Source organism: Genypterus blacodes, unplaced genomic scaffold, assembly GCF_046128005.1.
Source record: "Genypterus blacodes isolate CSIRO-AG114 ecotype Tasmania unplaced genomic scaffold, CSIRO-AGI_Gbla_v1 ptg000204l_1, whole genome shotgun sequence".
Classification (NCBI taxonomy): Eukaryota; Metazoa; Chordata; class Actinopteri; order Ophidiiformes; family Ophidiidae; genus Genypterus; species Genypterus blacodes.
The window spans coordinates 84,684-108,899 of NW_027467003.1; the positions used below are offsets into that span (position 1 = coordinate 84,684).

Below are 24,216 nucleotides of genomic sequence, written 5' to 3' on the forward strand. Positions count from 1 at the left end.
AGAACAAATTCTTCTCGGTCTTTGTGCGGCAAAGTTTACAATCTAACTAGCTTTTTCTTTTCTTTTCTTTTTGACTTGTGTGTGTATATCGTGCAGGCTTGGGAGGGGGGAGGCTTTGATGGCACTGTAGGTGTGTGTCACCATGGCAACAAATTGACAGTTTACCCAGGGCAGCTCCCTTGTTCTCTGAAGGTAATGTGATATGATCCCAAGCCGTTTGCATAAGTGCCTCAAACTGGCCCATTTACTTGGCATAACGGGAACATGTTGATGATTTATGACATCTTCTTAACTGCAGCCATAAACTCAACAAGGTATCGTCCTTCCATTTCCCTTGACTGCTTCCTCAAAACTAAATCTAACTCAGCAACACATGAATGCTGTCATTTCTTATATTGTTTAAATTTTATAAAAGAAGGCCTTGATCAATCATTCAAACTTGGCAAATGTTATAAATGATGTGAATGAATGCCAGGTCAGTCTTTACGTTATGACATTTAATAAATAAACTTTATTATCAGAAGTACAGCTAGTTTCACAGCCTGACCACACCGTTCTTTGTCATCGTTATCATGCTGTGTTTATTCATATTGTTTATTCACATATGGCGCATTATTTATAGGCTCATTAATGTAACAGGTTGGCCTTGCTTCAATTCCCCCAGGAGCCTGAATGGAAACACTAATTATAACAGATGAGACGATAAGGCCACAGTGCATTCAGTGCATAGATAGATGAACCGACTAGTTTGGCCTGGGGGCTTTTCTTTTCTTCTCGCCCACTCCCACTTCTCCCTTCAGCCGTACACAACCAGAATATTGATCTTTCGTCGACTATCTAAATTACTTGCCGTATAACGTCTGCATTACTTAAAGGAGGTCACTGTCAGTCACAGCAGCTCCAACAACAAAGATGAGAACCTTTCAGCCAGAAAAGGTACAACGTGGTGGGACAAGACAAAGAGCCGAGACTCTGAAACCTCTCATCTGACTGAACTGTCTTACTTATCCTCACCAGTCATTGTTCACCTGTAACTTTCTGTTGCTGTTTATAGTTTGCAACATTGCTGGTCTTGACATCCTGACTGGAGCAGCAAAACACCGGACTGGCACCAAGCTCAGGTATAAAATACAAATGTAGCCTTAAAAGGTCATAAATGGGCATCTGAAGAAAATATCTGATCATTAAACTCAATTGTTTTGACATGAAAAAACATTTGACAGTATATAAATAATTATTCGATTAAACTACATTAAAACCGTGCCAGCATTGAATTAACACTAATTTAATATGAGTAAATCCAATCAGTAGTCGGCGGTACTACAATGAAAAATACATAAACAGACAAAAAATACGTAACAGCGAAGAAGAATCGATGTGACGTCATCTCTGAGCGACAAGCTCAATCCTCCAGTCTTCACCATGGCGGAGTCTGAGTATGTGCTTGTTAATATTTAACATCGCGGTATCCGTGTCCATCTGCTCTTTCTATGATGTTATTTGTATATTTCCGTATATGTCCGAGAAATACGCGCGCTACGGTTTCGATTTATGAATCTATTTTGATGGGATGAAGGTAGAAAATTGAGTCTTTACTGAATCCAGTTTCACATGGGAGTCGCACATTGGTGCTAGCTGAGAGGCTAATGCTAACAGTGTTTATGTTTATAGACATACACAACTCTTTCTCTGTCAGTGTACTAAATAAGGAATTAAGCAGAATTCTCAGTCAGATACAAAGACCCGCATGTCAGTTATTAGTCGGCACCTTCTGTCATTATCTCATGTCTTGCTGCTTTTCTCACTTAATTTGTATTTGTGTCACCGTTCACAGGCCCCAGAAGGTGATCAAGCTGGTTCCTGAGTTTCTTTTGAAAAAGAGGAAATCATACCAAGCCATCAAAGCCAATCAGGCTAAGATTGCTCTGCTTGAGAAGAGGAAGGTGAGTGGGTATATGCCGTTTATAGAACTAACTGCGTAAAATCAAGATGGCACGCAAAACAAGCGTCATATTGGAACGTTTTCCAGCAAAGCTACGGTTGAGGTTTAGTTTCTGTCTAAAGCATTATGTGGTTTAACATTTGATATGATTATTAGCCCTGATAAAGACTGATTTAGTAAAACAAAACTATAACAGCTGTAAATTGATTCTTGTACTGCATTATTTGTTGTATATTAGGTAGCAAAAGGCAAACCACTGAAGTTCAAGAGGTTGGAGGACTTCTTGAAGGACAGCCACAGGAGGCATCGCGATGACGTCCGTATCCTGAGATCTGAGCACCGACCCGCTGCCCCTCTGCCGCCGGCCAAGAACAGGCTGGCGTTCGCCGTCCGTATCAGAGAGTGAGGACTTTGATTCAGCCAGGCATTAGAATACAGGATCTGGCTTCATGGTCGTGGAACCTGAATAAACCTTCAACCATCCTCTCCTTTTTAGGATTAAAGGTGTCAGTATTAAAGTGATGAAGGTGGTCCAGATGTTGAGGCTGAGGAAGATCTTCAGTGGGGCCTTTGTCAGAATCAACAAGACCTCCATGTCCATGATGAAGGCGGTGGAGCCCTATGTGGCCTGGGGGTGAGGAACTAACGGCTCACACTGCGGGTCCTTTGGGGATCTGCACCCTCATGTGTAGTGTGTGTCTCCTCCTCATGTGTAGTATGTAAATATGCTGCTTCCTTCCCAACAGCTTTCCCAATCTGAAGTCTGTCCGTGAGCTCATCCTGAAGAGAGGACAGACCAGGGTGAAGCGGCGGAGAGTTCCTCTAACAGACAACACTTTCATTGAACAGCACATGGGTGAGTCTCTTCAACTCATCACAACCAAGCCAAGGAAAATATGTGCAAACAACAAAATGACAGCACCATACTCTAATTTATTGAGCTGCACCTGTCATTCCCGATCCAAGTCCATTGATCACTTGAAATAGCATCGGAAATAAAAAATCCTCTCCTGTTGTGGAGCTCTGATTTGAAGCTGTATATGTTTTGTCCTGAACAATGATTGAACATTCTCTTTCCTTAACTCCCCTCCCTTCTTGTTTCAAAGGTAAACATGGCATCATCTGTTTGGAGGACCTGATCCACGAGATCTACTCGGTTGGCAAAAACTTTCGACCTGCCAACAACTTCCTGTTGCCTTTCAAGTTGTCCGTTGCTCGTCACGCTGCCAGGGATAAGGCCGGACTCCTGAAGGACCTGGGGAACCCTGGATATAGGGGGGCAGACATTAACGCCATCATCAGACAACTGAACTGAGGAAGAATACACACAGGTTGGACTCTTGACACTGGCGGTTTTTCTTATGGAGCAAATGCCTGTGATGACAAAATATTTTTGTCACGTTCTTTGGCAAGGAGTATTTGTTTTTACTGGATTTCTACTTGTGATATCACACTTGGTTGTATATCTGTTCTCTGTAGACAACAGGACAGTTACACTCAAAATGTCACGTTGTGCCTCTTGCTAGAGATGAAAGCCCTGTAATATTTGTAAAATATTAAATGTGACACGTCACTGCTTGGTTACTACAACGCTCCCTCAGGTTGTCAGAGGGATGGACCTGTGATTGCTACATGTATGTGACACAATAAATGAACTGGGAAGGCAGAAATCATCGGCCCACTGAGAGCATATTCATTTACTGGTTTGATTCGTTTTCGAGTTAAGTTAAGGAGTAAAAGCTTAATCTGTAACACTGATATTTTGATGAATAAATGTTTAAAAATACATGGTTATTTAGCTTTATTTGCCAACAATTAAGAAGTGAAAGCATCTGACACAAGAAAAAAAAAAAACGAGAGCAGAGAGTTGTGATACACATGTGAATTAGGTGACAATGGAAACAAAGTAGCAGCCAGTTATGTTGACATGAAAAGTTTCGATTTTCTGACATTTTTGATTTCCCCACGATGGCCTGACTGTTCATATCACTCTGAACTCTGAACACTGTCAGTGTTGAAATGTAAAGTATCATTTTTAATGCTGTGAGCACTGCAGAAGTTGGACTGCATTTTTAGTATCGGCAACACAGAAAGAAGGAATTCAATAAATTTAATAAATATTTCATGTCTTGTAAAATATAATATAATCTCATATCTGATATTTCATCTTGTGTGATTGCTTTTCAACAAGCAGAACCCTGAGCTAGAATATAAGATTTAAAATAATTCAGCTGTCCATTATTTGATCCTTCCTGTGTGTGTGTGTGTGTGTGTGATCACCACCAGTCTTTGCGTGTGGAGCAACATGAAGTGAATGATATGCGTGTAATTTTCCTGCAGTGTCCATCGCGTTCCTTCCCCGTGGGGATGATGAGGGCGCTCCCTTCAGGTGAGGTGTAGAGCAGTTATCACTACGTCGGACTTTCTGCCGTCTTTGTGGACAAGTTGCTGATGAGGCTCTCGTGAGGTTGAACCCGCTTGAAGAAATTCCCGTCAAAACTCTTCCTGGTAAAGCATAGAGAGAGTCATGAGGTTTACTGTACAGGTGGACGGGACAGGAAGAGTTCAGGTGAAGTAGAACAATTTATAGATTCTTATTCTCTCGGCTACATCCCCTGGTAGACATTTATAGCTCAACTTCTAACTTCAGGTAGAGCACAGGGTTCCATTAGGCTCCATTCAAAGGCCGACAGACTTGGTAAGTGAATGCCAAATATCTGCAGAATGCTGCAACTTAATGTAAATGATGACATACTGTAGATTGGATGTAAAGACAACCAGAAAAATCATGACGTATAATCGCCATAACGAATGCCGAGTATTTCCACTTACTGCTTGCCGTGTAGTCATTAATAGCTCATGTCTAGTGTGTCATGTGTAGTTTAGTCAGCAGTTTGGTTATGCAATGAGACGGCATATGACTGCACACCCAGAGGTCACACAGCCACAGCCTCCCGTCAACACATGAAGCAGGATTGTTTGTTTACTTAAAGACACAATCCCACACTGAGTCTCCCTCTCTGTGTTTGAACATTCAGCTGGACCATGACAGGCGGTGGCTCTTCCCGATCATGGGTCAGACACATGGGTCACAAATAGCAAATATATCCTCACTTCTTTGCCAGCTCTTTTGATATCTGCTCCAGTGTGCGTCCCTTGGTCTCAGGCAAGCAGAGGATGACGAACACCAGCAGGACGAAGCACATGGCAGCGTACAGGAACATCACATTCGGAAGGCCGATCTTTTCTAGAAAAGCGAGAACAAAAGAGACACGATGTCCCTGTTAGTTTCTGTGAGCTTGTTTGTTTTGCTGAGCAGTCCTTGTTTAACAGCAGGACCATTGTGCAGCTGAGAAACATCAGATTATGCACATCTCTAATCTGAAGAGGAATAATTTATGCTGAGAGTTTAGGCTTCAATGTTGAAAGAGGTGAAAATAACTTGATCTACGTTACCATTTTAACCTTATCTTGTAGGAGGTAAACCTGTACGAGTTAAGCAGCAAAACCCTTAAGCTATGTAACCATGCACTTGTTGGCAGTCTACATGTATGCATCTACGCTCCAAACCTGTTTCACATAGGTTAACCCAGGACTCCCACCGCCTCGTCATCTTTAACAACATTTTAGTTAATTATGCTGAGAGGAGCGCCGACCTGACATCACCTCAGGGGACGCAAGGACGCTTTGTTTGACTTTGACAGTCGCATCTTAAGACGGAAGAGAAAGCTACCTGTAACCATCACGCACCTGTGACCGTGAGGAAAGTCATGGAGATGAGCAGGTTGGTGGCCCAGTTGACAGCCGACACCACGGACACAGCTTTCCCTCTGACTCCCATGGGGAATATCTCACTGAGAACCACGTACACCACTGGGAGGGAAGGAACACACAGAAACACTTCAAAGTAAATATGGAAGGGATCGTTGATGACGTCTGTGTGTCTGTTTCAAGCAAGACTCACTTATCTAAGTCAAGTTGGTGAACATTAACCAACGCTGTACTTTGTACTTCATGCTACAAGCTGCAAGCATCAATCAAATACAGAAACAAATGCTGTGAGCACATCATGTTCCTGTGAGTGATCTGGATCACAGCTGTGAAGATCGGCACTAAGAAGCTGTCTGGAACAAAAATAATCTTTGTGCAAACATGTAACGCAAACACGCTCTTGTTTGTGAGACCGTGGATTGCCTCAGGTTGTTTGAATGGTAGACACCAATAAGAAGCTGAGGTCATCGATTACACAGCAATAAAACTTTCTGTGGTGTGCGTGTGTGTGTATTCTTTGAGTGTGTCTTACTGGGGCCGAGGCTTATGGAGAAAGCTGCCACGAACACCAGCAAACTGATGAGCGACATCCACCTCAGTGAGGAGGAAACTTCTCCCTGAGTGAACCCTCCTCCTCCTCCTCCTCCTCCATCATCATCATCATGGTCATCCTCAACCCTGCCAGTCCTCTGCAGCACTTCATTGTTCAACTGGCTGGGGAAGCTAGCCGACCACATGCCAGTGCTGTTGAGTTCTGTAGTAGTTCTGTTTGAATCCCACACTGTGTGTGTGTGGTTTAAAGTGCTCTTACACAGGCTGGTGAGGTGTGTGTGGCTTTGCAATGTTGTCACTCCAAGTGTGGCCAGTGACAGTCCCATGGCGACGGCACCCACGCACAGGAAGCTCTTGGGACCCACGCGGTCGACCAGCAGCACAGCCGGGATGGTACCTAGCACTTTGACCACCCCGAACCCCGTGGACGCCAGGGTGGCCGCAGCATCACTATGGAAGCCCACGCTGCGGAGGAGCGGTGAGGCGTAGGACAAGATGTTGGGCTGACCGGTGACCTGCTGGAGGAACACTAGGGCCACGCCCGTTAGCAACCGCGTACGCAAGTTGGCCTTGGAACTAAACAATTCAGAGAAACTATGCTGTGCTTCTTCTTTAAGTCCTGCTTGGATGTCAGCGAGTTCCACCTCCACCTGCTCCTCGGTGCCGCCCCTTAGCCTGATCAGCACCAGCCGGGCCTGTTCCACTTCACCCCGAGTGACCAGGAAGCGCGGACTGCGTGGAAGGAGCAGGAGTGCGGTGAACTGGAGCAGCGCCGGAGGGATCACTAGTCCAAAAGTATACGTCCAGCCATGGGGCAAGGCAGCAAAGGCGTAACTGCAGCTAAATCCCAGCAGAACACCGACAACCAGCATCAGCTCATACAGCGTCACCAGCAGGCCCCTCCTTTCCCTTGGAGAGATCTCTGCGATGTATAGGCACGCCGCGGTCCCAGACAGTGCTGTTCCCATACCGACAATCACCCGGCCAATTGTCAGTGAGACCAGTGTGGTGATGGTGATGAGCACAACACTCCCGCCGATCACCAGGACGCCGCTCACCAGCAGAGAGCAGCGGCGGCCGCAGCGATCCAGGATGGGACCGCCGGCCAGGCAGATGAGGAGAGCGCCCAGCACGTAGGAACTGACCAGCATTTCCTGTTCCCGGCAGGAGAGCGAGAGGAGGCCCCGCAGCTGCAGCAGAACCCCAGAGGTCAGGCCCATCTCATAGCCCAGGATCAGGCCGCTCAGAGAGGCTGCGACAGCTGCCGCCACCACCAACCAGCTGCAGCCTGGAGACACAGAGAAAGTGTGAGATAAGAGACAAATCTAGAGTTTCCACTGTAAACAACACAATTAAATCCGTTTTTGTGTTCCATCTGTGCTCTTCTTGTTTTCTCTGTTCCTGTTATTTGACTTTGTGACACAAATGAACTTCACTTCCATGACCTCCATGCTGTGACAGTGTGCTGAATATACACAGTGTGATGTGTGCAGAGGCCTTACACATACAAGTTCAACTGGATCTCCTTCTTGAGTTCACACTTAGCCGGATATTGCTACGGTCCATCCCTATAATGTATATTGAGTCAAAACAATGATGAGTAAGCGTGTTATTACGTTCTTATGCTCGCTGTCGTCACTCTTCCAGAGACAATGGAAAGGCTCAGGAAACCTCAGCAGGTGATTTGAGTTAATGAGCTGATTAGAGTGAGACACTGTGAGGATACTAGATGGAACTTTATCACTATATTAACATTTCTGAGAGACAGAGTTTGGGGTTCTCATGAGCTGTAAGACAGAATCATCAACATTATAACAAATAAAGGCGTGTGTTTTTGTGGTAGAGCCAAGAGCGTCATTAAACTACTACTGACTGAACTCTTAACTGGGCTGGGTCACTACTTTTACCCCAATATGCCCCCCAACCCCCCGGCCACGAAGTCGTCTTAAAGTGCTGACTGCGTGAAAGTTGGGGTCAGAAGTTCACAAGAAGAATGCTTGAGCAATCTTGCGAGCCATTGAGTGTGTGTGTGTGTGTGTGTCAGAGAGTGAGACAGAGAGAGAGAGAGAGAGAGAGAGAGAGAGAGAGATGCTTTGTCTTACATACACGTCGTTATCATCAGAGCCCCGGCAGATAGGTGGAAGAAAAATGATGATCAGTGACTCACACATACACCTAACGCAAATGTCCACCTCTTGTTAAACACTATTACATCATCGCAGACATCTTATAGGATCCTGATCTGGACAGTGGACCATGTAGTATTTATTCATTTATATCTGCCATTATTCTGCTGTAACAGGCATCTTTTGGTCGTGCTTATATGATGCCTGCTACTTAAACTTTGTTCGTACACTAAAGTGAAACTCAAACCAGACTTTTTCATGTTGATTTTCATGCCGTACAAGAAAAAAAGAACAGGAACAGCTGCATGCTAAAGCCCCAGACTCCACGGGGCGACTTAAGACCTCCGGCACCAGGCATTTCCATAAGTCACATTATGCAACGTATTGAATATGTTGCAGTTTCCTGCCTTTCAACCAAAATGCACACCTTGTTCTTCCTCAAACACGATCCAAAAGGTACACCAACAACAAAATAACTGCTTCATAAATACTTAGTAATACCAATAATCCAGAATACTGCGACCTGCTAAACTTTTTCTTTCGTTTGTTTGGGGACATTTCGTCAAAAATCGCTAACACAACAAATATCTGGAAATGCTCTGATTGAAGCATTTGCCGTGACCTAGTTCAGGTGCAGAAGACCTGAATATCCTACACATTTGCATTGTCACCGGATTTTCAAGTCAGTGGAATGCTACAGCTCAGTCCTGCCTGCACAACTCCGCCCACCTGAGGACAAGAGACACCATCACAAAGGCCGTTCCCCCCTGTGGAAAATGCTACTAACCATGATCATTTACTTATTCAATTTTCCCCCCTGCATCATCTTCACACTGTGTCAAACACTAATTAACGACAGTTCGTGAACGTGCACTCATTATAAAATAACTTCAGAGGTTTCTCGTCCTGTCGCCTCACACTGATGCAGTTATTGCGACGAAACTTCAACGTTTTAGGAGGCAGTAGCTCAGTGGGTAGAGCTTCCGCTTGGGAACTGGAGGGTCGCCGGTTCGAGTCCCTGCCAAGGTGCCCCTGAGCAAGGCACCAAACCCTCAATTGCTCCCCCCTCTGCGTAGGGTGATAATGTAATGTAAGTCGCTTTGGATAGAAGCGTTGTCAAATGCTCGTAATGTAATGTTTTGAGTCAAACTACTCACTTGTTGACTAGTATCAAGTTCAACAGGCTTTTATCCAAGTTTTCACACAATAAATGCATCGGTGTGAGTCAACAAGATGAGCCTGTGCCCATCAAAACAGCCTCTTCAGTTACTTTGTTTGTGATCAGGGCATGTCACTTCATCCTGGCAATCGATCCCATTTGAATCCTTCAGGTCACCGTGACACAAGTGGAACAACACCCATAAAGAAATGAGTTCATCATTAATCCGTGTTTGAGTAATAGTGTGCAGGCGTCGCAGGTAAAATGCAAATGATCATTGTAATAATAGTGTTGCTACAGAGTGCCAAGATTTGACACTGTTGATTCAAAGCAGAAAGGCGGAGAGGCTTTATAGAGGATCAGTGGGGATAAGAAGGGTTTGTTTTGCTTTGGGGAGGAGTTCCATCCTATTCAAGTTTGAATATGCAGAAACATGTTAGTGACAGTGTTGACCTGTGCTTCTGGATGGGGAGCCATGTGCCAGGGTTTCATGGGAGGAGGCCATGGTCTGGCTCTCAGCACCGGGGTCCTGCATCAGCTACCTGTGACAGTCGGCCCTAAATGGTACACAGACGTACAACAAAACACATATGATAACAGAATAAAGAACCTGACCCAATCTATAAACAGATAGGCAACCTTACGAATCACACGTCAATATTCCAAACAGCGGACTTTATTTCTTAACAACTTTCTTCAAAAACAATCCTCAACTAATGCATGAAAAAAGATTACAATTGATTGCATTTTTCAGTGTCAAAGGTCAGATTCTTCCGAGCACACTGGATTTGCAGGGTTGCATGTCCACTTACCAAATTCTCAGTATTAACAACAACAAACCAGGGGTTGTGGATTAAACAGGCAGTTCCTAATCCCAAACCCTATCCTCGTTTTCCTCCTCTCACTGCTGGACCCCCTCACACACACACACACACTTTATACACAACATCGGCTCGGTCAATCCAATCCAGATCCGGGAGGTGCAGGCAGCAGGATCTGTTGTGGACAGACTTGTCTCACCTGTACGACAACTACACAAAACCACTATATACTTTATTACATATATAACCTTTAACCTGCAATCTGAACAATATCTACGCAATCAACCTTCTCACTGCAAGGTCACTCAGTCAGGACCAGAAACGGAATCCAAGCCGCCAGTTTAACGCTTCACGTAAACAGCTTTGTTTTTGTAGCCGCTGAGGTTTGGTTGAAACTTTTTGTCTCATAAATCCTCCTGACGTCCGAGCAACTTGTCGTCATCTCCTGCAAAAAAAGTTTCGGTGGAGAAGCGACAGTCGTGCAGTGACGTCGGTCGACATGTTTCTTTACCTGCCGCGGCTGCTCCGCGTGTCGTCGTGTCGTTCGGCTTATTTCACGGTTTGTTTCGGGGCCATTCGGTTCCTCCTCGCGCAGACTTGGTGGCCGCTCGTGCTTCCCTTCGCTGCGCGCGGGGGTCTGTCCCACTCCGAGCTCGTGTCGGCGCACGCACGGTGCTTGTTTTGGAAAAGCCATGCCTTAGCCCCGCCCACTTCTGGCAAGCCCACCAATAGGAAATGTCTTGATGGGCCTTTTAATTGCATTGAAAGTCATTACGCCTACAGTATATCAGCCTATAGGTTAATTTGACTTTGACCTTTTAACGTTGTTCTTTCATTGTTTGTTATAAGCTTACTGCTACTACTTAGACTAAGTTTCTCAAACGTTCGTTCGTTCTAGTACCATCACTTAGCACATTTACATACACCTTAAAACTACGCTTCCAGTGCCATAAATCTATATTTTCAAACTAGCACCACAATGCGATTGAAATCAGCTTCAATGGAAGAAAGGAACCTACATATTGCATTTGTAAATCGAGTCAGTAGTCAGATTACGCCACCTCTGTGTGTGTTTCTCCAGTTATGTAATGTATCATGTTGAAATCCAATGGGCCTTGTTTCAAATATCTTTAATGTTTAATAATAGCCCGCTTTCGCGTCCATTTTGCAAAGGACGTCAACAACTTGTTGTGCTCAGACACAGTCAATAGGCATCCAGCCAACCTACCAAGTCCAAAACAAACACCGAAAACAGACACACCTATTGAGAGAGGACAGATGCACGCAAGATTTATAGTTGTCATTTTTGCTTTTGCCCTGTTGTGACCTTATTTGTATTGTTGGCTTGCATGTTTGAATTCCACCCGTTAAAGGTGCGGTTTCATAGTTGGCAAGGTGTGCGTTAGGTGTTGGTTGCTCAGAGGTGGTAGTCACCAAGCTTAAAGCATTTAAAACAGGGAACTACAAAGACATTTTTTACTGCAATCACTACTTTAGGACCATAAAATGCACCTGTATCAATACTGCATGTGAAAACAAACCAGCCATCATACAGTTGTCCACCTGCTGTTTCCTCGGTTCTATTTCTGTGAATGCTGGAGAACAAAGCTGTCACACATACCCCGCTGCTTTACAGATGACAGAGTGTGTCCTCTGTAAACTTGGTCTACTCTCTAAGAAATGCAAAATAGTTTGCTCTAGGATCCAAAGTTTGACCTGCTACAGACCTCTGTCATGTGGTCCTTGTTCAGGTATCAGAGGCTGATTAACTGATTGGTCTCAGGCAGAACAATTCCTTTTTAATTCCATCAACATTCCAGACTTGGTGCCAGATTTTAGTCCAACAAAATGATCCAGACCTCAGCAAACTTTGCAAAAAAACACCTTCTTGGGACAAGTCCCTGTTCATGAAGGGTGTAAATGAATGTTTGCGGGGAGTCTTACATAATAAGCCACTAATCAAGATACGTGTGGGTGGTCTAGAGACTATACTACATGTCAGCAAAAACTCACACAGCTAAATTGCTTAATTTTAATTGATTATTATTATTATAATAATTATTAGTTTTAGTAGTAGTAGTATTATCATCATCATTATCATAGCATTATCATTAGCATTATCATCATTATAAGTAGTAGTAGTAATAGTAGTTGTAGTAGTATTGGTATTAGTATACGTATAATAATTAGTATTAGAATTGGTATTACTTTTAGTTTTAGTATTAGTTTTATCACATCTTTATTTTAGAGTCAAAAAGAGGTTTGTCAAGTCAACACTTAACACACTTTTCAAAATCACTTATTTTCACTGACGACATCTCCAATCAGCAGAAGCACCTATTGATGGTCTCAAAGGTCAAACATCGCGGAAGAAGTTGAAACAGTTCAGTCTTGGAAAGATAAGAGTTTTAACAGTAGCATTGATCTTTACAGTCAAAAATAAATGTTGTTCTTCCCTCATCTGATAAGGAGCTGTGTGGCTGTGTGAGTGTGTGGTTGTGAGGCTGTGTGTCTGTGTGAGTGTGTAGCTGTGAGGCTGTGTGTCTGTGTGAGTGTGTGGCTGTGTGGTGGCTGAACGATGTATGGAGTCTATTCTGTCCTGTGGATGCAAAACTGGCTTCGAGTGTGTGAAACAACAGAACAGCCAACAGTCTGCAAATGAATACACACTCATGGACATGGCATTTATTTGCATGTTTCTTCCTCTTGTTAGTTGTCATGCGGGATCAAATGACATTCAATGGAAATCGTCCTGGTTATTTTTGGAAAATGCACGGGAGGCTGAAGTTTTGCAATGAAGGCTTTCCAGAATGTCAGGTTCATCTAATTTGATTGTGCATCCTGTCTTGTCTTAAATCATCTGCATCTGTTTTTGTCACACAAGAACAATAACTCCTGAAGAGCATACAAAGCTAAACAGAGCAACACATGGTGACACGTAGCAACGTTCCACAGAATATTAATAGCATCCAAGTGAAAACTGTGTCCTAGTTAGAATAACAACATGGAATTTGCTGGGCAGAGTAACAAGATGGATTAAGCATCCTGTCATTCATTATGAACATGTTTAGTGATAAAATCTGTAATAATAAAATATATTTGATAAGTAACTGAAGTGTTAAGTAAATTAGTAAGTGCTGTAAGTAATAACTTTACTTTGTGGATACTGGTGGGGATGAAACCATCATGGTATAGATATGTAAGTGATCCTTCTATTGGAGGGCGTTGGCATTAGGGGCAACATAATGCTACATACAGGGAGCCTTCATGCGTCATGGCAGCTGTAACTCTACATTTGAGTCATCCCCATTTTCCCATAACCCATAATGGCAAACATCCCAAAATTCAAAGGTTAGGATCTACAAAGATAACACTTTTGGATCTACAAAGATAACACTTTTGTTTTAACAACATTTTTGTTACACCTAAATTGCATTGCACACTGATGTCATCACATCCAAGGTCAAATAGGGAACAGGACAAATAGTGACCAAGCTCAGAGTTTGCACATTTGACTAGATGAGTTCTGGAGTCCAAACTATGCAGTGATCGAGGCACTGCAATATACTATGGCTGAAGGGTTGACAAACAGTGTCATCTTGTGGACGTCGTCCACCTGAACATCTGCCTGAAAGGTGAGAAATGTTGTGTTTTGCTAGAAATTGAAGCATATAGTTTCTGTGAATGCTTCCAACTAATCCCTCATTAGATCCCTTACCTTTGAACGCTGACCAGACCACTGACAAACTCAGTCCATTAAATGTCTCTTAGATCGGTGTGCTCCTTTTTGGTGTCGCCTTGGCAACTCCAAACACAGGATGTGCAGCTGCTTTGAATAGTTGTACAATCGCGGCCACTAGATGGCAGTGTTGGACAAGGGCTGCAATACAGTAACTAAAACTAAAGTTTGACAAGCAGGTGGATAAGGCAAAAGACGTGAAGTACATGGAAGCTGATAATGAAAATATTGTACACTGGTGAATATTTCTGTGTAGCAACAGTCTTGTTATTACTGTTGACACGTTACAAGATGTAGATCTGCAATGTGCAATAATATACTTGGCTTTCCATTACAGGAAGTTTAGGTTTATTCTTGGGCTTTTAACACACACAAATATACAGATACATTGACAATTATTTTTATCACAGAAGATTGAACATCATTAGAAATCACTGTGTCACGGTGCTTATTTTATTTCCATTGTATTGACGGAGTCTGCAGGGTGTTTTATTTTGAAAAATTACCGGATTCTCTCCCTATCACATCCGTGTGTGCCTCTTGACACACATACAATCTGTGTTACAGCTGTGATGCCCAAACAATTAAGCCCCCTAACTGGATCAAATAAGTCAAAAACAAGCGTCCCTGGAGAGCTTCTTTGCAAATAGGAAAAGGCCAAATGATGAGACAGCAGAAGAGCCGAAGACTGGCAACAAAAAGGACGCTGCATTTAATAGAGAATAGCAGAAGTCCTACTTAGAATCCAGGTTTATGGCAGCAGGTGATTCACCCATCACCCGCCCCTCTGATTTATTGTTATGGCGAGTAGTATTTAGTTTAGTTTAGTTTAGTTTATATTTTCAGTTTATGGATTCCTATGGTAATGCTATGAGGAATTCAGCAAATACTCCATACTTTTTTAACTACATTCTGTGGCTTTAACCTGGATTAAAGCTGCTGAACTCTGCAGGGTGCATAAGTATCTTTTGACCCTGTGTTGTCAGACTGGTCTGGTTGACCAATAACACACTAGAACATCCTGTGCGAAATTGTGTAACCTTACTGACGCATGGAGGGAGGTTTTACATTTACTGTAACTAATGATCTTCAATCTGTCAATGAGTGCATATCTCTGACTAATTAAGAGGCAAATCGACTGAATGAAGACGTGTTAGCAACACATCCCAACCAATCAAATATCACTCCAAGAAAAAGAAGGTGTAATAAAGTTAAACTTTTTTATTGCAAACCAAACATGGTCACATAAATCTGAAACAATTTTACAATTTACAGTACATTTAACGTGAATTGTTACATTTACATATTTAAGCATACCTTTAGTTTTTGTTCAATATACATTAAAACTAGTACACATAACTCCAAATATACAAATAAACTTAAATACCGTCAAACTGCATTACAGCAATATTAAAGTGGAATGTTCAGTTTAGATGTAATCAGATCGGCCCGGCTGCAGGCTGCATTATTGTGAGGCAAATGGAAGACAATGAGGGAGACAAGCAGAGGTACACGCCTTTGAACACATCCCTCCTATCTCATAGCAGCAGTGCTCTCTCTGCTATCTGTCCGTGTGCAAATGAAGAGATAGAAGTTGACACACCACCTTGAGCTCCTACAGCTACCTACAGTTCAGGTCCTGAACACGTAATTGTTGCGCTACATCGTTCCTCTCTGGTGACTTAACTTAACGCCTGCTGTGAAATGTGAAGTGAATCAAACCAAAGGGAAAAAAGAAACCCAAAGATATGTGAGCTCAGCTGGAGAGGAGAAAATAAAGGCACCTTAAAGTAAAAATGTCCCCCTCTGTAACACACTTTAAACATCTCCCTTTTCTACCAAACAGCAAACAAAATGAGAAGAAACTCAAGCACCAATGAACGAATGTCGTCTCTCCAAGCCGCTCGGGCAAATTCTCATGTACGCAGGTGAAGATGAGGATGGAGATGTTTTTTTCTTGCCTTCCTCTTGAGAGAGAGGGTGGAAACGTAGTTGCTGTGTGCTTCTAAGTTGTGTCTTCAGGATTAGAGGGCTTCAAAGCTGCCTGAGCTATGTGCAAAGGACCCCCACTATTATATAAGAGACAGGGGGACTGATGGCTGAGGAGGAGGAGGAGGACACATCTAGGTTTCATGCCCGTCGTGGAAGGTTGCAGATATTGTGCGTCGGTAAATCATTTCAACTCCGCTGACTCGTTTGAATATGGCAGGCGTCTTCCCGCAGCAAGTCATCTTAAACGCATTCAAGAGTTGGCGGGATTATGACGAGTTCAGGTGTGTAAAAGCAGGTTCTTTGTAGATGCAGAGTTGTGGGAGTGGGGTCAAAAATGTCCAATCGCGGGGGTCAAGATGCAAGTCTACAGACATGGCACAGGCCATGTTTCAAAAGTCTAAAGTGGCGTCCATACTGAGCGCTTGTTTACAAAATCCTATAGGTAGGAGTCCATAGACGGAGCGTAGGAGAAGCCGAGGAAGGCTTCGGCGGCCTCCTTGATGCTGGCGGTGACCAGCGCGCTGTCTGGGGAGCAGCCGATGGAGCTTGGCACCGGCTCGTCTGTGAACTCGGGGTCAAAGTGCCGCAGGTCGTTAGGGCCCGTCTGAAGAAGAGTGGAAATGATGTTTAGAAAGGTTGTACAGGTGTTCATTTAAAACGTCCTGCTCCAAAAGAATGTATTTTAATCTACAGAGAGAAGAGAACATGAAAGGAACATACCACGTTGGGGTTGAAGGGAGGGGTTATTTTCTTGGCATTAAGGTCGTCCCAGTTGATTGGTGAGAAAAAGACGTGGTTCTTAATTTCAGGCTGAAAAGAGACAGAAACGAAGCATAACTTAATGATGGGCATTAAAACAAACAAGGCGACATGTAGATAAGTATATATACACACACACACACAAACACACGGACAAGCACACAAACTTACAAAGTCGTCAGTGCAGCCCAGCCTCTTGGTTCTGTCCTTCTGCAGCAGGCCCTCCAGCAGGTGTCTGGCCGCGTTGGAGATGTTGGGCTTCAGCTGCAGCGGCTTGTTCAGGATGTTGTCGTACATCTCTGCCGTGTTGCGGCTGTAGAACGGAGGCTGGTGAGGGACAAACACAAGCTATTACTCTTCTGCCAACAGCACAAAGCAGGGAATCTTTTTATGCAAATATCTAACATGTCTTGAGTTTACCTACCAGGCCATACAGCATCTCATAGAGCACAGCTCCTAAGCACCACCAGTCTACTGTCCTGTCATATGGCTGTTTGTGTAACACCTCAGGAGCTAAATACTGCAGAGGGGAGAGGAGGGAAAGACAGGAAGTTACATCACTGACGTCCACACAATGCCCTAACGCAGAAACGTGAGAAGGGGTCAGAACCGCTTAGAACACGCAGAGGTTTCGTCCTTACCTCTGGCGTACCGCAGAAGGTGGATGTGGTCCCGTTTGGTTCAATATTCTCTTTGCACAGGCCGAAGTCTGTGAGGATGATGTGGCCCTGGGAGTCCAGCAGGATGTTCTCTGGCTTCAGGTCTCTGTAGACGATGTTAAGGGAGTGGAGGTAGCCCAGTGCGCTGGCGATTTCCGCGGCGTAGAACCTGGCTCTGGGCTCGAGGAAGCAGCGCTCTCTCTGCAGGTGGTAGAACAACTGGAAGAAAGAGAAAGCAGAGAAAGGAGAGAGAATTAGAGACGGACACAAAAAGGAAACCCGGCGGGAGGAAAAGGGGGGGGAACAACGGCCTAAAAAGGTCGACAGGAGAAGACAGATGAAACGAGGGCCAAAGGTGGAGTCGAAACTAGAGGGATTGAGGGGGAACGGAGAAGCAGAGGAAATGTGTCCTGTTTCCTGACGAGGGCCGCATTTAATCAGTGCTGTCTTTGCTCGTCCAACAATCGCAGGAAATTAGCTCGATTAAACACACGCTGAGTCTGAGCGGCGCTGCTAATTCTGGCCCGAGTCTCTCCCGTCGTCCCAACCCACCCAATGACTTCCTGAGCTGCGTTTTCTTTCAGAGAAAATAAAGACAAGATAAAAGAGAGAGAGAGAGCGATGGCCTCTATTCTGGTTCTCATGACAGGAAACCCCCCGCCCGCCCGCGTCTCTTTCTGGCACCACTTTGTTGAATCTTGTTCTGCCAACTTCCTGAATCTGCAGGTCATGCCCACTATCTCTGTTTCCCGTTTATCTCCTCTATTTACTTCTCCTTCTTCATCTCATCTCTCTACCTTGAAAATCGCCTTCAACTCTAATCTCTCTATCTTATCTTCTATCCCTCCTGGCGGCAGTCCAGCCAACAACTCACCTCTCCTCCATTGATGTAGTCCAAGATGAAGTAGAGCTTGTCTGTCGTTTGGAAAGAGTAGTGCAGACCCACCAAAAATGGGTGCTTGACATTCTTCAGCAGCACATTCCTCTCTGACATGATGTGCTTCTCCTGCAGGGACACAAGGTACAGAGGTTAGAGAGGTTAGAGAAGCTGCAGAGGTGACACTTTGTGTGATTAGTTGGACAGCTTGTATGTGCGTGCATGCAAATTCACCTCTTTCTTCTTGAGGATGGCCTTTTTCTGCAGGACCTTGACAGCGTAGAACTGGTCGTCTGTGCGGTGGCGTGCGAGCAGCACCTTGCCAAAGCTGCCTTTGCCGATCACCTTGAGGAAGTGGAAATCGCTGGGTTTGGCTGACGGGTTGGAGGATGGGCCGAGGTTGATCTGTTGGGATGGACTGGGCTGTGTGTGGGGGAGGGAAGGAGAGGAGGAAGAAGGTTAGAGTCTAAATGGGATTCACAACAACGAGGGCATGCATGTTAACAAAGGATATGCTTATTTATTCAACCATTACAATGTAAACAAGGGAGGATACTTACAGGGGGAGAGGGGTTCTCGTTCATGAGCTCAGCATCCTGAGGGGGACTCAGGTTCAGAATAGACTGAACCTCAGGACTGAAAAGACAAAGAGTTCACACTTAATTCACCAACAACATAACACATTTCCCTTGTATGAATCAGCAGGACTGGCAGACATGGAATCGTAAAGAGGTTTTTCTTCTCCGGGAGACAGATACCAATTCATGTCTGCTCGTGCCTCCCGGTGTTTAGTATCTCCATAAATGCGTAACAATAACATGAGTCAGATGGCACTCACTGTTTGCAGCCGCCGTAGGAGTTTGTGGCAAGCCTCTGAATGAAGTCGTTCAGACCCATTCTCCTCTGTTTCATGAAAGCTGCAACACAGGAGAGAAAGATCACGTTTAGAGGAATGAGGAAAAGGAAAAATAAATGCGTCCTTTGCTTCCGTGAAAAAATATCCAAACATCCATACCGGTCACAAGAGCAACAAGTCCTTTGGTTTTGGAGTAAGTCAGGGCAGGTTCTTCTACTTCTGTTATGATTGTCATAGCTGTGGTGAGTAAACACTTCTTGTTCCTCACTGTTCAGTTGCCCAAAGTCAAACTATAACTACCTACGGGCTGGCACTTGCTTTATGAGAAAGGGGCGGAGCTGTAACCCTCTCTCTCTCCCCCCTCTCTCTTTTTGGGGTGTGTCATGACGTTAAACGCCACCTAGTGGGTGTGCTACTCTGTCAACATTCCATTCTGGTAAACGGGACCCTGAGTGGACGTTGGATGCCACTCCGGGCCAATCGGTGGCCTTTGCGCTCTTCAGGCGTCACAGCTGAAGGGAAAAGAGACCTCACTAGGACCGACCGGTGCTGTTTGAACAGATGTTTGAGCAACAGACCAAATTTACTTAACATGCCATATATGTGACACACTCTGACCTTTTACAGTTCCGCTTTAGACTGTAACCAAGACAAAAGACAACAAACCTATATGGTAACAATGACATCCAGATATGATCACTAAACAGTTGTAAAGGCTTGAACTTCAACCACTCAGTGTACAACTGAACAAGTACATCCATGACAAACCAAAAGTAGAAGGGAATACAACTACAGGTTTCCTCTCTGCACTGTTTCCTATGCAGATTTCTTTCCCATGGACCAGGGAAAGGTTTGGCCTTCAGACTAACTCCTAATTATCTGATAGCGATGTAAATAGGCTTAAATCAGCTTTAGGGTTTCTCAATACAAACTGCTGGGATGACGCACGTTCCCTCGGTACACAAAAGCCAAGGAAGCGAGCAGGAGCGGAGGGAGGGCAGATGCCATGAGAATTCACCAGCAGCAGTGGAAAAATACAGAGTGGAAAACTCCTGAATACACTGAGGCAGAGTGAGGACCCCCCAAACCCAACCCCCACCCGGCCCCCTTTCATTCTGCTTTAGCAAACAGTGAACTAAGAAGTACAGGTCATGCACTTGACCGTAACGATCAAGAATGAAAATGTGCAGTAAAAGGCTTTTTTACTTTGGTGTTTTTTTGCGCTCTGACTTGGCACAGTTACGCACAGAAAGGCCCAGATAAGAGCAGACAGGCTCAGCCGGGCACGGTTATGTAAGGAGGCACAGTCAGTTCAGGTCTTTATCTCGCAATGCACATACTCCCCCGGTTCAATGAGTGTGCTTTCAACTCAAATGAATAAGCGGTTTAAACAAGGAATGACGTGCGTAAAATGCAGATTTAAGCTGTTTGCAACCCGGAAAATCCACTTTGGAATGTATAGAAAAGAGAACAATCAACAGAAGCGATACTTTAACATGTGAAATCTACTTAAAAGTCAAACTCAACGACAAACTTCGGCTTCCTTCGCTGCAGAAACTTCACTTCAGATCGTCTCCACGGAACACAAACAAACCTTTGAGTTCCGCGGTGGGTCTCATCTCTCCTCTGGCTGCCCGGCGAGTCCGCAAAGTCGGAAAAGAGAGTCACCAAGGCTCCGCTGGCACATTTAACCCAGCTGCCTATCAGCAAGGCATTTCCATAGATAACAGCGCCATAAAATCCAGGTCACAGGTTTTACGGGGTGAGGAGGAGGAGAAGCTTCACACACGCTAAGTGGAAGAGGAGCCCCCAAGTTCAACCAAGAGTGACCGAGGAATGATCAAAGGGTTCAGAATGAGGCAAAACAACCGAGAAAGAAACATCTACCAGGAAAACACAGATGATAGACGCGTCATTCAAGTTATGAATCGTAGCAGCATCGAGTTTGTTTTGTTTTCGATCGATTTATAAATAAAGCCGGGTTTTGTTTGCTTTTGCCCTGAAGACTCAAAGAATAAGCAGAGTACTTACATGTGAGAGTGGTTGTTTTGTCTTTCATATGGACGCTTTTGGTTTCGAATAAGCGCAAACAAGAGGCTGTAGGTTCCTCGGCAGGGAAGGAAATCTAACTCCGCCGCACTCCACTTCTCGGGACCGTTTTCTTGCGGCAGCTCTTTTAAGGGCGGAGACGCTTTGCCTCTAGTTTCCTTCCACCTCTGCTTCCTGCGTTACTTAACTTTAAGGGCTTTGACTCAAGACGGAGGAGGGTGATGCCTTCACGGGCTCGTCAGGATGCTGCCTTCACGTGCCCCCTCATAATCTCCTTATTCACACTTCACGGGCATCAAGCGATTAAAACACTGGAATAAACTTTGTATAGTTTTGAATTTGTAGTACAACATTTTCCATTATAAAAAGAAAACAATCCATGACCATTTTTCCAGTCATAGAATGCTTTTGTTTCGCTTAAATTTAAGAAATGTAGAAATGTTGTTTCCCTGTTGTTCCACAGCCTCACAGTTGCTCTAAAAGCAACACATAAAGAAGGACTAGTGAGGATTGTTTACAATTTAGTTTAAGGGGATCCGTAAAAATTCACAGATACTAAAAAGTAAAACTTTAGTGTCCACAACGAATAAGGCTTTCATGGGCTTTTATAGTGATATGAGAGCTATTATCTGCTCAACAAGGCAATACAAAGGAGAGAATGTAGCGTAGAGTTGATCTGTGACAAATAAAAGCTTGGACAAAAACACCTGAGTTAAAATACTGTGATGTCGCTCAATCAAACCCATAATAACAAACAAGCTGACATCATTTAACCACCAGTCCATCTCATACATGATAGAGCTTTGCAGTGGGCTCATGTGGGTTCACACTCATCTTTACCACCCAGTGTGAATAATCACCTTGTGTGTGTTTAGCTCCCAGTTGCACACATGTGGTATCTGTGAAATCCCCCAAACACACACGCACGCGCACACACACACACACACACACACAAACACACAACAGGAAGGTCAACATCGCCACGCATGTGAGGAAGAGCTACATGTTGAAAGTCCCTCTAATAAATCTTCCTGTATCCAAACAGTAAGTTTCTTCTGGTCAGATGTTCCACTCCCTCAGTAGGTCAGGTCATTCACCTACTGAGCCTGGAATGAAAGAGTGACCCGAATGTGGAAATTCACCGAGCTCACATTGAGTTTAATTCAAAGCTGAAAAGGCTGAGGCCTTATTAATGTGCCGGGGTCTCCGGATGAGCACACACTCTCCCTGCCTAATGAGCGTTGCAAGCAAGTTTTTGTGTGTGAGAGTGTGTGATAGGTCACTTTGGACGACGACACAAATGGCAAAAAGGAAATTGTGGATGGATGTGAATCTGCACAGGATAACTACTTTGTGTCACCAAGAGTTGCCAGCATTCCGAGCATTGCTGTTACAGCTACCGAGCCGACCGGAGACATGAACAACGCTATGATGTCACATTCAGTATGTCGCAGTTCGCAAGTATTGGAAATGTGCGGTTTGACTTAAAGTTGAAATATTCTTCCACTGCTGATCCTCCATGTCCATCACCAGTCATTCTGCTCTTTTCAAATATAGCCCCAACTTTTTTACGGCTGTCTCTTTTTGTCACTTTTCTCGGGTCAAATCTATTATTAATCTGTCCCCTATACCACACACACACACACACACACACACACACACACACACACACACACACGCACACGCAGCTAGAGGGAAAAGCAAACCAGCAGGAAGTCTGACAGAACACAGGCAGTTCCCGCACACGCACATACACAGCTAGAGGGCCAGAGGATCCTGCAGAGAGACTGGCAGAATAGACACACACACACAAACACACACACACGCACGTACGTACGCACAGACACACCTTTCGAACAAGGAAAACAACTTCCAAAATTCCTTCAAGGGTTCCAACAAACTGCTTCCTCAATACAACAACAATAGATTAGTAGAAGAGGCTCTTTGTGAATCCACCCACACACACTTTAATGTACAGTGTCTGACCATCACAGCAGCTGAAATGACTGACAGCACAAAAAGTCGTCCTTGAATAGTAGTGAAGGTGACCTATCAGTTAGCTTCCTTCTCAAACACACAAGTGCTTCAGCTGTGATGTTAACTCTGAACTGTGAGCGGCTAATTTGCACATTGGATGACACACAGCTATTAAAAATGAGGTAACAGGTGAAAGTGAATTAAGATGATAATGATGAAGTCGCATTACCTGACACTGTGGAAAACACCGCGCTGGTGTCTGCGTCTGCAGTCATAGCCGGTAAGTGAATGAAACGAGAGAGTGGCGTTGGTAGGGAGGGAGGTAGAGAGAGAGAGAGGGAGAGAGAGAGAGAGAGGGAATACCAACAATAGGTCCACTGAGTGTTTCTCTGATTTGGCCCTCCTCATTCTCTAGGTATTTGGCAGCTCGAGTCCTGAATGAGAGGAGGTTCCACAATCTGCAAGCGCTGTGTATCGCCCGGGTTTATGTGTGTGTGACGGTAGCGCGTTATATAACCCATCAATAGCACCAACAAACACAACAACACACATTCTGAGGGCTATTTTCCTCAAAAACGATAGAAAGGTGGTCATCTCAGTGATAGGGGGTTGAGATGAGGGTTGTTAGGATACTATGGTACAAACACTGCAAACACATACACACACACACTACCTCAGCCCACCCACCACCACACACACGTACTCAAAGACCAGCACATCCCCATATTGACGCCGTTTCCGACAGATGACATCCATCCGTTTAATGGCTTCATCCGTACTCAATCTCCCATCCCTCCATCTCGTAGCGTCCGTCCTTTGTGCCGGGCGATGATGAGGGCGGTTGTTGCCGCCGTTGATATCCAGGCCGTCTGGCTCTGAATGTGAATGAGGCTCAGTGGTAAGGAACCAAATGACACTGTTACATAAAGGCTTCGGC

At 44.5% G+C, this 24,216-nt stretch overlaps 3 protein-coding genes across 6 annotated transcripts; 1 reads left to right on the forward strand and 2 right to left on the reverse strand.

Moving 5' to 3' along the window:
- Positions 1-1,381: 1,381 nt before the first annotated feature.
- On the forward strand, positions 1,382-3,728 carry rpl7l1 (ribosomal protein L7-like 1). The gene is made up of 6 exons (XM_076169483.1): positions 1,382-1,436; positions 1,835-1,943; positions 2,181-2,344; positions 2,439-2,576; positions 2,689-2,798; positions 3,049-3,728. The coding sequence occupies exons 1-6, from the start codon at positions 1,423-1,425 to the stop codon at positions 3,255-3,257; spliced, it is 744 nt and encodes a 247-aa protein (XP_076025598.1). The 5' UTR covers positions 1,382-1,422; the 3' UTR covers positions 3,258-3,728.
- A 181-nt stretch (positions 3,729-3,909) lies between these two features.
- On the reverse strand, positions 3,910-11,028 carry slc2a12 (solute carrier family 2 member 12). The gene is made up of 6 exons (XM_076169482.1): positions 10,883-11,028; positions 10,004-10,107; positions 6,246-7,553; positions 5,693-5,815; positions 5,057-5,189; positions 3,910-4,447 (listed from the first exon to the last, which is right to left on the reverse strand). The coding sequence occupies exons 2-6, from the start codon at positions 10,083-10,085 to the stop codon at positions 4,354-4,356; spliced, it is 1,740 nt and encodes a 579-aa protein (XP_076025597.1). The 5' UTR covers positions 10,086-10,107; positions 10,883-11,028; the 3' UTR covers positions 3,910-4,353.
- Positions 11,029-15,316: 4,288 nt separating this feature from the next.
- LOC143015471 (serine/threonine-protein kinase Sgk1) lies at positions 15,317-23,638 on the reverse strand. 4 transcript variants are annotated; one of them, XM_076169472.1, is made up of 11 exons: positions 21,285-21,483; positions 20,848-21,136; positions 19,236-19,314; positions 18,958-19,033; positions 18,632-18,820; positions 18,395-18,526; positions 17,503-17,739; positions 17,286-17,381; positions 17,033-17,188; positions 16,823-16,912; positions 15,317-16,706 (listed from the first exon to the last, which is right to left on the reverse strand). In XM_076169472.1, the coding sequence occupies exons 2-11, from the start codon at positions 20,870-20,872 to the stop codon at positions 16,539-16,541; spliced, it is 1,248 nt and encodes a 415-aa protein (XP_076025587.1). In that variant the 5' UTR covers positions 20,873-21,136; positions 21,285-21,483; the 3' UTR covers positions 15,317-16,538. The 4 variants fall into 4 exon arrangements, with proteins under 4 accessions (XP_076025587.1, XP_076025585.1, XP_076025586.1 ...); XM_076169470.1 differs by lacking the exons at positions 20,848-21,136; positions 21,285-21,483 and adding an exon at positions 23,509-23,638; XM_076169471.1 differs by lacking the exon at positions 20,848-21,136 and having other exon boundaries at positions 21,285-21,482.
- Between the last annotated feature and the right edge of the window lie 578 nt (positions 23,639-24,216).

What these genes read in the sequence shown, in the direction of transcription:
- LOC143015471 (XM_076169469.1), bottom strand. Translation starts at nt 19,488, where the DNA reads ATGACAATCATAACAGAAGTAGAAGAACCTGCCCTGACTTACTCCAAA. An exon ending in ACTTGTTGCTCTTGTGACCG is followed by an intron (nt 19,315 to 19,412) that starts GTATGGATGTTT and finishes CCTGTGTTGCAG; the next exon opens with CTTTCATGAAACAGAGGAGA. An exon ending in ATGAGATGCTGTATGGCCTG is followed by an intron (nt 17,189 to 17,285) that starts GTAGGTAAACTC and finishes GTCCCTCACCAG; the next exon opens with CCTCCGTTCTACAGCCGCAA.
- slc2a12 (XM_076169482.1), bottom strand. Translation starts at nt 10,085, where the DNA reads ATGCAGGACCCCGGTGCTGAGAGCCAGACCATGGCCTCCTCCCATGAA. An exon ending in CTCCCCATCCAGAAGCACAG is followed by an intron (nt 7,554 to 10,003) that starts GTCAACACTGTC and finishes CTGTGTCTCCAG; the next exon opens with GCTGCAGCTGGTTGGTGGTG. An exon ending in GACTTTCCTCACGGTCACAG is followed by an intron (nt 5,190 to 5,692) that starts GTGCGTGATGGT and finishes TCGCTTTTCTAG; the next exon opens with AAAAGATCGGCCTTCCGAAT.
- rpl7l1 (XM_076169483.1), top strand. An exon ending in CTCTGCTTGAGAAGAGGAAG is followed by an intron (nt 1,944 to 2,180) that starts GTGAGTGGGTAT and finishes GTTGTATATTAG; the next exon opens with GTAGCAAAAGGCAAACCACT. An exon ending in TTCGCCGTCCGTATCAGAGA is followed by an intron (nt 2,345 to 2,438) that starts GTGAGGACTTTG and finishes TCTCCTTTTTAG; the next exon opens with GATTAAAGGTGTCAGTATTA.